Source organism: Alosa sapidissima, chromosome 2 (assembly GCF_018492685.1).
Source record: "Alosa sapidissima isolate fAloSap1 chromosome 2, fAloSap1.pri, whole genome shotgun sequence".
Taxonomy (NCBI): domain Eukaryota; kingdom Metazoa; phylum Chordata; class Actinopteri; order Clupeiformes; family Clupeidae; genus Alosa; species Alosa sapidissima.
Window position 1 is genome coordinate 21,761,461 of NC_055958.1, and position 12,971 is coordinate 21,774,431.

The 12,971-nt window shown below is 40.7% G+C and overlaps 1 protein-coding gene across 1 annotated transcript; it reads right to left on the reverse strand.

The window, feature by feature from the left end:
* Positions 1-294: 294 nt before the first annotated feature.
* On the reverse strand, positions 295-8,029 carry plcd4b (phospholipase C, delta 4b). The gene is made up of 16 exons (XM_042084429.1): positions 7,852-8,029; positions 6,721-6,770; positions 6,433-6,591; positions 6,090-6,318; positions 5,872-6,001; positions 5,536-5,767; positions 3,975-4,176; positions 3,392-3,536; positions 3,113-3,265; positions 2,153-2,314; positions 1,861-2,017; positions 1,588-1,704; positions 1,146-1,324; positions 891-1,023; positions 628-777; positions 295-437 (listed from the first exon to the last, which is right to left on the reverse strand). Exons 2-16 carry the CDS (start codon positions 6,740-6,742, stop codon positions 349-351), a joined length of 2,259 nt encoding a protein of 752 aa, XP_041940363.1. The 5' UTR covers positions 6,743-6,770; positions 7,852-8,029; the 3' UTR covers positions 295-348.
* Positions 8,030-12,971: the final 4,942 nt, after the last annotated feature.

The following is a 12,971-nucleotide window of genomic DNA, read 5'->3' on the forward strand; positions in this document are numbered from 1 at the left end:
GTGAATACTTTGTTTTTTTTATAATGAATTCATATATGAAATATATGAATATAAGACAACATATGAAGGCTAGTTTGCTTAAAAGTATCACATCACATGCAAAATCTTGCATGCTAGTAATCCTACTCTTGGTGATTAATAAAGTATCTATCTATCTATCTATCTATCTATCTATCTACTCATCTTCAGAGAAAACATTCTGATGCATTAACAATGCCAAATAACACTGCTCCTTTTTAAAATGATGTGATTGAATAGTGTTCAGCTTATTCATAAAAAAACAGCAAAAGGACATGAGGTAAAGATGTCATGTTTTTAACATGCTGGTACTAATGCGTCAGCTGTTCATCATGCAAGGTCTATACGGATGTGTACGAACAGAGAGGACGGAGCAAGACTTGTGCCGTCTTTGGACAGCAAACGAATGTGACGATATCCTGCAAACATACAAGCATACATCTACTTATTACACATACTTTATGTTCCTTGCATTGCAAATATACCATATCCCAGTACATAAAGTGGAATTATTCTCTTGTGATTGCAAATATACCATATCCCAGTACATAAAGTGGAATTATTCTCTTGTGATTGGAAATGGCATTTTTCATTCAGCGGCTGACTTACCCTGTAACATAGATGTGAAAGGCAAGGTGTACTGTCCTATGAAATCATTCCTGGTTGTTGTGTCGTGGTCTTCCACCACAAACCGCACCAGAGCCAGCTCAGGAGTGTGGATGCTGAACTGAAGGCTTTCATTCCATACTGGATTAAATCCTGCAACAGACAGAAATAGCTTGGATGAAATCACTGAAACCTTTTCTTTGGCTTCAACGATGCTTCAGGAGAGCAATGAAAACATGCTATACTGAAAAATAACTGCAACTCACCATTGTTGTCAATGTGTCTTGTCTCTTGTTTGGACTGATCCTGGGGGACACCGTAGATTTCTACCCTGACGAGCGGGTCCACAATCGAGCCTTCCTTCTTACTTAATTTGGGAAGCTGTTGACCACTAATTATCTTTGATAAAGGGAAGATTTGTGTCATCTTAGTGTTATCTTGTGTTTAGCTTAGAACATGGACTAACTGATCAAAATCCATCCTTGTCTGTAGACTGTAGGTCAGTGATGGGTGCTGGGTACCTTGATGAAGAGTTTCTGGGGATGATAGTTGCAGAACTCCTGGGGTCTATCTGGATTAAAGGTACTGGCATATTGCCTTAAGAACTCAGGCTTTAGAATATAGCCGCAAGAGTTGTTCTGACTGAAGAGACCATCATTGAGGTCCATCTCAGTGCCAGCTGTCTGGAAATTCAGGGCCACTGTGATTGAAGACAAATAAAACTGATAAGCCATGCATGATTTACCTTATTAGAGTATCTTAATATGTGTGTAGCTTATAATAATAATATAATAATATGGCACATGTAGCAAGTGGTGGTCAACATTTTTTCATAAACATCACAAAAATATTAATCTCAATGTTCACTATATCTGTTGTTGGTAAACATATGCATTATTACTTCCAAAACCAGAGTGGTAAATACTAATTCATCTGATGAGACCCACCATATAAAACTCTTACCTATCTGGCATCCCACATTCCACATGTCCTGAGGACTGTAGTTGGATGAGTCTGTCCTCATCCCGCTAGGGTATACTCTGGTCAGCTGCCTTGAGTTGTGCTGCACAAACTCTGTCCCTATCCAAACAGAAACGAGCTGACATTTAACACTTGCTCCAGAGTTAGAACACTCAATGCAGTTGCATTTGTTTTATTAAGTGGCCTCTGCTACTGTTCCTTAAAGTGAATTCAGTTGATGTCAAAGCTGACTCCAGCTGTGTAGCATGGACCCACCTGCTTCTTTGATGTGTTTCCTGGCCTTGGATTCGGAGAGAGAGGACATCTCGTAGGACTTTCCCGTCTCACGAGATTTCTCAAAACCACTGAAATGGACACTCTTACAGTACACCACCAGATCTGATAGCTCTTTGCACAGACTTTGCTTCAACTTCTGCAAGAGACATATTTATTGTAAAATAGTTTAATTCAAAGAAGTCTACACAGCAAACTCAGTCACCTGGCAAGTTTTTTTTTTACAAACAAACAGACAAGCAAAACAAAAAAAAACAGACAGTCTGTCCAGTACCTTTTCTCCATGGCTTTCCTCAGGTGGTAAGCTGTCTTTGTCTATTTCAGCAGCTTCGTCCTCATCGCTCACTTCCCCTGTGAGGGTCTCCTGTGCTCCATCCAGATTTTTCTCAACTCCACCAATCTTTTTTCCTTTTATCAGTATCTTCCCCCTCAGAGCCTAACAGGGCACATACACACACAGATAAATAGAAAGAGAGAACAGAACAATGGAATGAGTCGGACCTCAATGTATAACACCATGTGTTTCATGTATGTACTGTATTTCATGGTTAAGGCCTCTGCATGCTATGACCACATTGTGTCAATTACATTTGCACAGTGACCTAAAACTTTAGTTCATCAAAAAGTTTTCAGAACAGGTTCAATTTTCAACATTTTCACATCCGTATATAATGTCAATGCATGCGGTTTCCTCCTGCAGCATTCGGTATTTGATGGACCGGAAAAAATGCATATGGAAGTACATGTAAGTTATAGATGTAAGATATAATACAGGCCTTTGTAGTTGTGTTGATGAGCACAAACAATCACACTAATTATCTTGTTTAATGCTGCTTAGGTTCATTAAGAGCTAATATAAAATGTTCCTTGAATGAATGTTCAGAATCGTTTTATTTTACATTGTAAAAACATTGTAAAACATTGTCACAACGAAATTTAGTGCTACTCCTTCTGGTGCCTAGAGGTTCACATTCATACTCACGCCTTACCCTTCCACAAAACCATACCCTCTCATACACATAATGGGACAGATGCTTCTAGTGCATAGTAGTATACATTCATACTTACTCAGTCACACCAGATACCAATATATATGTATACAGTACATACACTAATAGGACAGGTTTAAACTGCTAATGAGATCATCTTATGTCATTAAGGTTAATATTTCATTTATATATTCAATATAAATATAATTTCAAAGAATCAGAGTTGAAAGGCATATTTATCTCACCTCTGGAGATGGTAGCACACTGGGAACTTTTCCGTCCAATGTGAATTTCAGTAGACTGTTACCAAGGATGCTGCTAAGGTGCTTGGCCATGACTTTTTGTTGTTCAATACTACAGTGGTTTTCCAAGGATATGATAACAGGGTACTCCGACACCTGATTAACAAGAGGAAAGACAGTGTCACAGAGCCTTATCAATACATCATGTGTACACAGATAGCAGAATTCCGTCCAGGACATACTGCTCAGGCAACCCATAGTGAGTTCAGGTAAGTATCTCACTTTGAAAGCATAGTTTGCCACTGAGGCTATGACATCTTTGAAGAGGATCTTGGAGGTCAAGGTATGTCCATGGTAAACTATGGGTTCTCCATTTGGGCCATCCCAGCAATCAACTTCCACACAGCGGCAGCCTCGCTTCAGAGCCCTTATGAGAATGGACAGGAAGTGAGTCATGATCCAATTCCATCATAAACCTTTTCTAAAGCATATCAACCTCCTGGGAGAACAATTCAGTTAAGTGCTCCCTTTAAAAGCGCTGCCCATGGTGTTTTCTTGCCTTTCCTTTTAATCAATACGTTTGCATGTGTAGTATGGAAGTCGGGAACATTTTGGAAGATTCCATCACATGCGTGTAACTTTTGAAGACCTATTGAATAAGACATGCAAACTGGAACTATTAAGGGATCACAGCATGTGAATAATGGATGAGATACTGTTAGAAAGGATCTGGGGTTCATTCTCTGCTTCCTCTTCATTGGCTTCTTGCTATAGTGGATTTTTTAATGCTTTGAGTATAATCCTCTATTTACATTTTAGCCACAATGATATATCTTAAGACAGGACAGCCTCGGAGGTGTCATACTGGATGTAAGCTTCCACACTACTCGGCCCCTTCAGCTGGTCCTCCAGCAGGTAGGTGTTGTGGGAGGAAGAGATGAAATAGTGACACAGGGGCTGGCTCATGTCCTGGTACAGTCCCTGGTGTTCTGCGTTAAAGATGGAGCCCTCAGAAGAGCACAGGTACATCAGAAAGCCATCTATGGACATGACCTGCCGTTTTTTAGCTACAGAAGAAAGACGAACAGTTTAATTCATCTCACATGTTCATATCCATCATCAATTATTGGGGAGACATGAAGAGGCTTGATACGTTTATAACCATTTTGAGAGTTGTGATGGCAAATAAAGATGTTTCCAATTGACTATTTATAAAGGGTTCATTTTGGACACACAATTTTTCATTTGTAAAAAAGATGAAAACGCTGAAAGTCTTACAGCCTTTTGGCATGTGACAGTGTCTTTTTCAGTAAGAACAAACATATTGGTCAGATTGAAAATCAACATAAAATCAATATTTGCCAGGGGTGTGAATAATTTTGTTCCTAAATGTATAATGGAGGACCATCCACGTCATTTGGTTCCAAAGGCTGTGATATTAGAGCACAAATTACAATTAATGCGGTCTGGTGAACCTACAAATCTGTGAGCACATTTGATCTAACAGTAGCTTAACTGGCATGGGTGGGCTTTAAATGTTGACAGAGGAATAAGTTAGCAGTGCTGTTGAACATTATGGCTGCACTGATGGAGTCAGTGTCAGGTGTCTGCTGCAGTGGATTTTGGCAGTTATTTTGAATTTAGGACAGGGTCTGTGCAATCCTTAGGATTGCTAAATTAGAAAATTTTAAAGTGAGGATGGTTCTGTCTCAATCTTCCTATCTTAAGTTGAGATAGGATTTGTTCCTAAAAGCAGTTAGGAAACATGCTTCTGTAATACCATAAATCCTTAATGTCATCTTAAACTGAGATAAGAGGATTTCATAGTTAGGAAGTTTCTGTTATGAGGCTCCTGGTCCCCACCATCCTTCTAGGAGAAGTCCGTATACAAATCGGTTATTAAATGCAGCACAAGCTACTGAACTGTCCATGGACAGAGTTCGGTGATCGACTTGTATGGACTTTCTTTCTTCTAATATTGTTTTGGTCTCCAACGAAAGTTTACATTTGTTATCTTATCATCCAAAAATAGACCCTAGGTTGTTCTTACACCAGACTTCAATTTGGCTTGAAGAGCAGGACACTGGGTAAGAATGAGCTTTTAATCTATCTGCCAATATGCCCCACACTCCAATATGCCCCACACTCCAATATGCCCCACTCTCCAATATGCCCCCCACTCCAATATGCCCCACTCTCCAATATGCCCCACTCTGCAATATGCCCCACTCTGCAATATGCCCCCAATATGCCCCATTCACTGCACAAATCATTTCATGCTACAGGGATGATGTAAGATAAGTGGATATGTGCTATTTATTGAGGTGTTGTTTCTGTCTTGTGTGTTAATTTAGTTATTGTGGGTGGTCATTGTGGCTGGTCTGTAACTGATTGTGGAGGAAGAGGGTGATTGTAGTGGTATATACCATTGTCTGAGGGCTCGTAACGGTCAATCAGATCAACAGCGTGTTGCTGACTCGTGTCACCTTCCAGCTGTTCTTCCCTTAGGAAGTCCACCAGATCACACACAGACAGTTTCTCCCCATCACTTGAGTACTCCTGGAACAATTCCAGAATTTCCTTCCTCTCGGTCAGCATTTTGTAGAACTCGACAAACTCCTCGGCCTCCAGAGAGTCAGTCTGAGATTTATCTGCTGTCTGTGAAAAAGAAAACAAAAGACAAATAACAACACAATTATGTCAACCGGTCAAAAAACAAGATAACCATAACTATGTTTACAACACTATTAATGGGTCCTTACCTTGAACAGCAGCATGGCATGCTGTTCGTTCATGTCCAGATTCATCATTTTCAGAAGCTTACGAATCTCCTTAAAGTTCATCCTGCCATCTTTGTTTTTGTCTGCCTTAACAAACCAGTCACAGATCCACCTAAGCAAAAAAGTTATTTAAGGAAAGAGACAACCATGTTGGTCATGTGAATTGACATTTTATCGTCTATCTCTTCTGATAAGGATACTGGTCAAGCTTCTCCCGTTCATCCATGCTCTCCATATTCTCAATTAGAGCACGAAGACCCTGGATCCATGCCCGAGCCTCCTCTGCTGTCTCAGCAACCAGGTCCAGGTTGCCACGGCGGCCTCGGAACACCAGTGTAAAGCAACATTCTGCAGCAAACTCCTGAGCGAGGCTTTGCAGGACTTCTGACTGATGTCCCTCACGCACTGCCTCCACATCACATACAGAGACTGCAAGAGTGTCAGGAAAGACTGAGTCATCCAGTGCAAAACAGTGAGGCTATGTTTATTGAGCCATTTATAGGGATTATAGAAGGGAATGGACTACACATGAGCATTTCTTACAGGAAGAGTTGGACATTTTGGTCCAACTGGATTGGTACCCAACAGTTGCAAAGTCTTCTTGCAATCTGAAATGGCGTTGTTTCTTTGAAGAACGAGACTTAACCTTCCGCAACATAGCTCCTGCCATCATGCGCTGAAGGTTTTCATTACCCTGAATACCTGGACAGGGGAAAAAAAAATCTTTCAATTTTCTGAGATTATTTTTGTGGCTGAAAGATTTACTTGCTCTCTTTGGTGGATTTGAAAAATGAGATATTGCCATGATTCTGTTTTGCAAGCAGAACTTACGTAATTTTTGGGGTGATTCCATAGTTGATTTATCACATGCCAAGGGTTTTCTGCCAAAGAAATTATTTTTTTGTCACAGAGTGAGTGCCTTGAATCATAGTGTGTTCTCTGGTTAACAAGAGATAGAAGTTAACTTTTGAACACACTATCAGAACATGTGATGATATGCAAACAATTCTGTGGTTTTGACAATTAACTCTTGAGTGACTAACCACTAGAGAAGAAGTAAACAGTCAATCCTGTCCTTACAAATAATACATCTATGGGTATTTAACTAGCTTGTTCAGCTTATAGGCTGTGTGTTTCTACTGATTATCTCAGTAAACCGCTAAAGTGGAATAACAAAGAAAATGATATCCTGCTGTAAATTTATACATCCTTCTGAACTGTGCCAAAGGAAAAAAGGAAAAGCTGTGACAATGGGACTTGGGGGGGGCGGGGGGGGGGGCTCATATTTTATTTGGTTTTGGCCACTCCCTTTGAAGTTCCAAAATAACTCCGCTTAATGATGAGGTTCCTCAGATAAAACACGTAACAGTCACAAACAAAAGAGTGAATGCCATAAAAACACTCCAGGCCTGTGAGAAAAAAGGCCCCTTGTTTGAGAATTGTACCAACTCTAACAAAGGCATCTTTAACATCTTCAGTTCATCAGCTGGCAGAATGTCTGCTAAATTGATAGTGAGGCCTCGAGCTGTACATGTGGCCTGCTTGCGGTGGGGTAAATGAAATGGATGACTAAGACATTTCTCCTAAGGGAAATCAGCTGATGGATTAACAATGGCCCTTCCACTACAAAACCAAAGAACAACATAACTGATTAAACCTCTGCTAAAAAGCTAGAAAGCATTTCAGAGAGGGTTGCAATTTCTCAGCTTCGCAGTCTGTTACTGGAGCGGTGCTGGCTGTAATGCAGAGCAGCCATCTAAATTGCTGAAGGGAAAAGCAAATGAAATCCATGTGTTGAAATGTGAGCCAGACAAGAAAACAAGAGGGCACTGGAAAACAGTGATGAAATCCGCACCAACGCAAAAAGGCAAGTTTTGATGAACTCTCACCCATGACAGTACCAAATGTTTCACTGATACAAAGCATGAACACACAGGGTCAAAATACTGAGAGGGTACTCACCAAATGAAGGGGGAATATCACTGTCCAGACAGCTATAAGGACCCAGGGGACAGGGCGTGTTTAGGGATAGAGCAGGCAGTTTTTCACCGCCTGACTGCCAGGCTCCCCACTGCACAGGCTAGTCTGAGTCAGAGCAAGGAGGCAGGCTGGGAAAACTGAGCCACAGTCAACAGTGATGCACTACTCCACCCCCCACCCCCCTCCCTTTCTCCCTCCTCCTCCCCTTCCTTCCTCGCCACTCCTACTGCTGTTATGCTGCCCACAGACTGTGCACCACTTTCTTTCTATTGCATCTTCTCTATTTTTCTCTCCTCTGGTTATGACAGAATTAGCTTTATAAAAGTGGCTGCTTCTCCTTGAGTAAAACATGTCACAATCAGATGATGTCATCAAGAAATATGCAGTATGTGAACAAGCCATTTGAAAGAATATATAATGCCTTATAAACAAATAGGAGGAGTTTGTTATCTAGCCAAATGCCCAGATATTTGTATTGAGAAACTTGCTCAATCTGTGCCCCATTTAGGGAACAAATGTTATAGGCATCAAGGTCACACTTTCTCGATCTAGTAAAGATCATATATTTTGTTTTTGCTTCATTTAGAACCAGTTTAAGATCTTTCAAGGATTTCAAATGCACATTGGCGATATGACACGGCTTGCTCTACAGATGGTGCATAGGCATAAAGGATTGTGTCATCTGCATAGAAATGCACTTGTTGTGTTACATGCAATGTTCTATTGAAGCACAGATGTCATTGATATACAATGTAAACAACAGTGGTCCCAAAATTGAGCCCTGTGGAACACCATTATTTAGTCTCAATGACTCTGAAGTTGATCCTGTCACATCTACCCACTGTGTTCTATTAGAGAGGTAGTTTTGAAACCATTTAAAGGAAACTTCATCAAGACCAAAAGAGGTTAGTTTTTCAAGAAGTAACCTGTGATTAACAGTGTCAAAAGCCTTTGCCAAGTCAATAAACAAAGCTGCACAATGTTTCTTACTGTCAACAACAGTAGCTATATCATTTACTACAGCAGTTGCTGCTGTAATTGTGCTGTGGCCAGCTCTGAACCCAGATTGATAAGGACTTAACATAGAATATGATGACAAAAAGGAACGAAGCTGTTCATTTACAAAGGATTCTAACATATAGCTAACATTGAAGCTTGGAGATTGGCCTATAGTTATTCAAATCACTTGGGTCTCCTCCTTTATGTAGAGGGGTCACTAGGGCTGATTTCCAGACTTCTAAAAATAGAACCAGAGCAGAATGTTAAATAAAAAATAAATGTGAGTTAAAGGTTCAGCAATGACAGGGGCTACAATCTTTAAGAGATGTGGGTCTAACTGATCTGCACCCAGAGAGCCACCGAGTTTTACGTTAATGGCTAACCCGGGACAGTTTTACGTTAATGGCTGACCCAGGACAGAGGTGGATACACGTATAGAGAAGCTTAAACTGTTTCTAACATAAATATCTACGCCACCACCCCGTTTAACTCTATCAGCTTTGCAAATATTGTAACCAAAAAGGGACATATCTGAAATATTGGTATATATATATATATTATACCAATATTTCAGTATAATATAAATATTGGTATAAATATTGGGAAATAACATTGGGGCAGCCGTGGCCCACTGGTTAGCACTCTGGACTTGTAACCGGAGGGTTGCCGGTTTGAGCCCCGACCAGTGGGCCGCGGCTGAAGTGCCCTTGAGCAAGGCACCTAACTGCTAACCCCTCACTGCTCCCCGAGCGCCGCCGTTGTAGCAGGCAGCTCACTGCGCCGGGATTAGTGTGCTTCACCTCACTGTGTGTTCACTGTGTGGGGATCAAAAAAGTATATTATAGGCCTACTGTATTCAACCAAGTTTCTGAAATGACAATGACGTCAGGGTTGGAGTCATTAACCCACAACTTTAAAATGTCCATCTTTGGCAAAAGGCTCCTTAAGATACGTAAAGGCCTTGGTTTTGTTCACATAAAAAAAGGCATTTATGTGAACAAAACCAAGGCCTTTACGTGTTTTAAAATGTCGTGACAAGTCCGATATAGGAATACCCAAAAGACGATCTCCAATATCAGATGAGCGCTCACCAGCAGGAGTTTGTGCGCTGTCAGTTGGCATGTGACTTTTTGTTGTTTATATCCATTTTCGCAGATGATTCCTTTTTCTTTGCACTTCGCTGTGTAATCGCTGGGGCAGAATTTCGGTAGATGGCTTTGACACGACAGAGCCAGTTGGCCTACGCTCTGGTGAGTCGCGCTCATCAGACCATCGCTGTTGACAGGCACCAGGAAGATGAGTTGAGGAGTTGTACCTGAGTGAAGGGACACAGGGATACAGGAGGATACCATCCTCTGTTGTCCGCTTGATAACAGTGCGACCGGATCCTCGATGGATCTAGCGTTTCCTGCGTAATATCCCCGTTGCCCGGCAGAGGTGGAGCACATTTTCGCTGACAGCCGCGTTGAAAGATGACAACTGCAAAAGTTGTAGGGCAGTGTATCGTAGGGCCAACATCAGCAAGGCATGCTCACACTGACAGTCCAAAGAGAGCTATGCAAGCGCCCTTCTCCTGCGTTAGGCCAGCTGTCAGTCCACCGACTAAATCAGCCACTGATGTCACAGTTGAGAGTCAACCGACTACATCAGCCATTGAAGTTCATAGATTGAATGAGTAGTCTTACTCCCAACTGTCAACCGACTGAAACAGCCACTGAGTCCGTATGCTGATGAGATAGCAAATGTTACGGAGATAACGGTCTTTCAATGGAATGCCGTCTCTTAGGCAAAAACAGACAAAAAAACACCACGGAAAGGGAAAAAAACGCAACAAAAACAACGAACGAGTTGATATGTTAACGAATAAAATATACAAATAAAAAAATATATAAATCAAGTTATGTAGATATTAGAAAACAATCAAACAAAATTAGGCCAAACGGAGCGGCGCATCTGGCAAGCGTCCCCTGTAGGCTAGCCTATTGAGAATCAGGAAGATGAGTGCAAGATGAGTGTCATACCAACCTCAAGTTTCTTGAGAACTTTAACCATCAATTTCTTGAGAACTTCAATCATTGAACCCAAGGAACTCATTATGTGGTTCCCCTGCAACATTGCTCAAAAAGTAAAATATAACCTGACAATGACATTCTCCGTAGGCTATTAGTGTATTATGAATTTGAAGCCGTTATTTTAAGGTAACAGAACTGCATTTGCTTTAAGCCCAAATTCTGTGGCTCTCAATAGGTTCAGTGGTTTGTGCCACTTGACAAGTTCAGTTGTGACTTCTTGAGTAGGCCTACATTACTGATACAGTAGGAGATGTTACAGGCAGGTCAGCACAGGGCCGGCCCGAGGCATAAGCGAACTAAGCGGCTGCTTGGGGCCCCCTGACCACCAGGGGGCCCCCAATCGAGTTTCTTTTTTTTTTTTTTTACATAATAAATAACGTAAAAGTGACGTCAATGAATGAATAAATGAAACAATTAATAATTCAAAACAAGAAAATTCTGATTTCATGATCAATATGCCTGCCTACCTCTACTGTGTCTGCCAGCCTATGCGCATAAACTAGACACCTCGGGTGCATAGACAATTCCTGCAGACACTCTATCAAGTTCAAAAATCGGAAGAGACGGTAATGTTAAGAAAAGTCACAAAAAAGGACGTATCCCTCTGGTGCTGAAAACAGAAAATGACAGAGGAGGAGAAAAACGAGCAAGATACAGGTATGTTTGCATGATTATTTACAGTATGTTTTGTGCTTGAGGTAGCTAGCTAGCTGTCATGATCTAATATAAGCCATCACCAGAGCTAAATCCTCGCCATCAACAGAGAAATGTCTCCCATTAATATATATTTATCTAGGTGTATTTCAGATGTCAAGGATATTGGGATTGTTTTGGATGTTCAATCAAGCATGTACCCTAGCCATAGGTGGGCTTATGTTGTAAATTAAAGTTAGCTAGCTGACTGAAGTGGACATTAGCACTACAGTAGCTACATGAAAACGTAGCTGAAGGCAAATTTACCACAGAGGGATTGTTTCTAATTTCGCACCTGAAAGTGTTGATAGTTTATTACTGTTCTATAATATGTGACATAGTGGTAAGTCTGATAGCAACAGCAGGCTAAGCCCAGGCTCCCAGTCCCAACCCCAACCCATTGACTAGCGCGACTCTGGGCATCGGTAACGTTCCAGCTTCATAGGCAAAGATGGAACAGTACGTGCGCTCTGGTCTAAGATCTTTGGAGAGAGATGGTAGTGTTTGAGAAAATAGGCCTATACCATGTTGGGTGGGGAGACTTCTGTGATGGAAATAAACTTACATTTGATTAAGATAGTGGCAAGTGATGTAGCGGTGCTACCCTAATATTTAGGCTGCAGTAGATCACCATGTTAAACGTTCACCACCTGCAATTAAGTATACTTTTGATTATGCCTCATTTGCCAACAGAATATGAATTGTTACATGTGGAATTGCTTGTTGATGAGTGTAAGTAATGATAGCAAAATAAACTCATTCTGCTCGATCAACTATGCACTTATGCAATATATATTTTTTTTCTGTTGAAGTACTTTGGAGCACATCTCTACAACTACCTAACTCTACCTCATCAAGTGTCTGCCTCCATGGCTGATATGACACAGAAGGTGAGGTTTTCTTGATGGCAAATGGTTACATAGCCTGTTAATATGACATGACACATTTAACATAGTTTTTGTTTTATTTATTTATGTATTTATTTAATCATTGCAGGTTCATCTACTGCAGAGTTGCAGATACCTGAAAGCCAGGAACGAAGTAGGAATAAGTATCTATTTTTTTGGGACATTTTATTTTTGATTATTAATGTTTGTCTATTTTGGTTTTATTTTGTAGTTGAAGATTGCTCATTTAATGCACATTTGCGGATTTGTTCTGCAAATCTGTTGAAAAAACAGGTCATTAAACGGATGTACTTGTTTACAACAAATACAAATGCTGTTGTATTTTGTTATTTGTCAATTCAACTTCAGTAAACCACCCTTAGTGCTTCACTTTGAATATGAATGTTTCAAATAAATCTGTGATTTTAGTACCCTCTAAGATTAAAAGGTG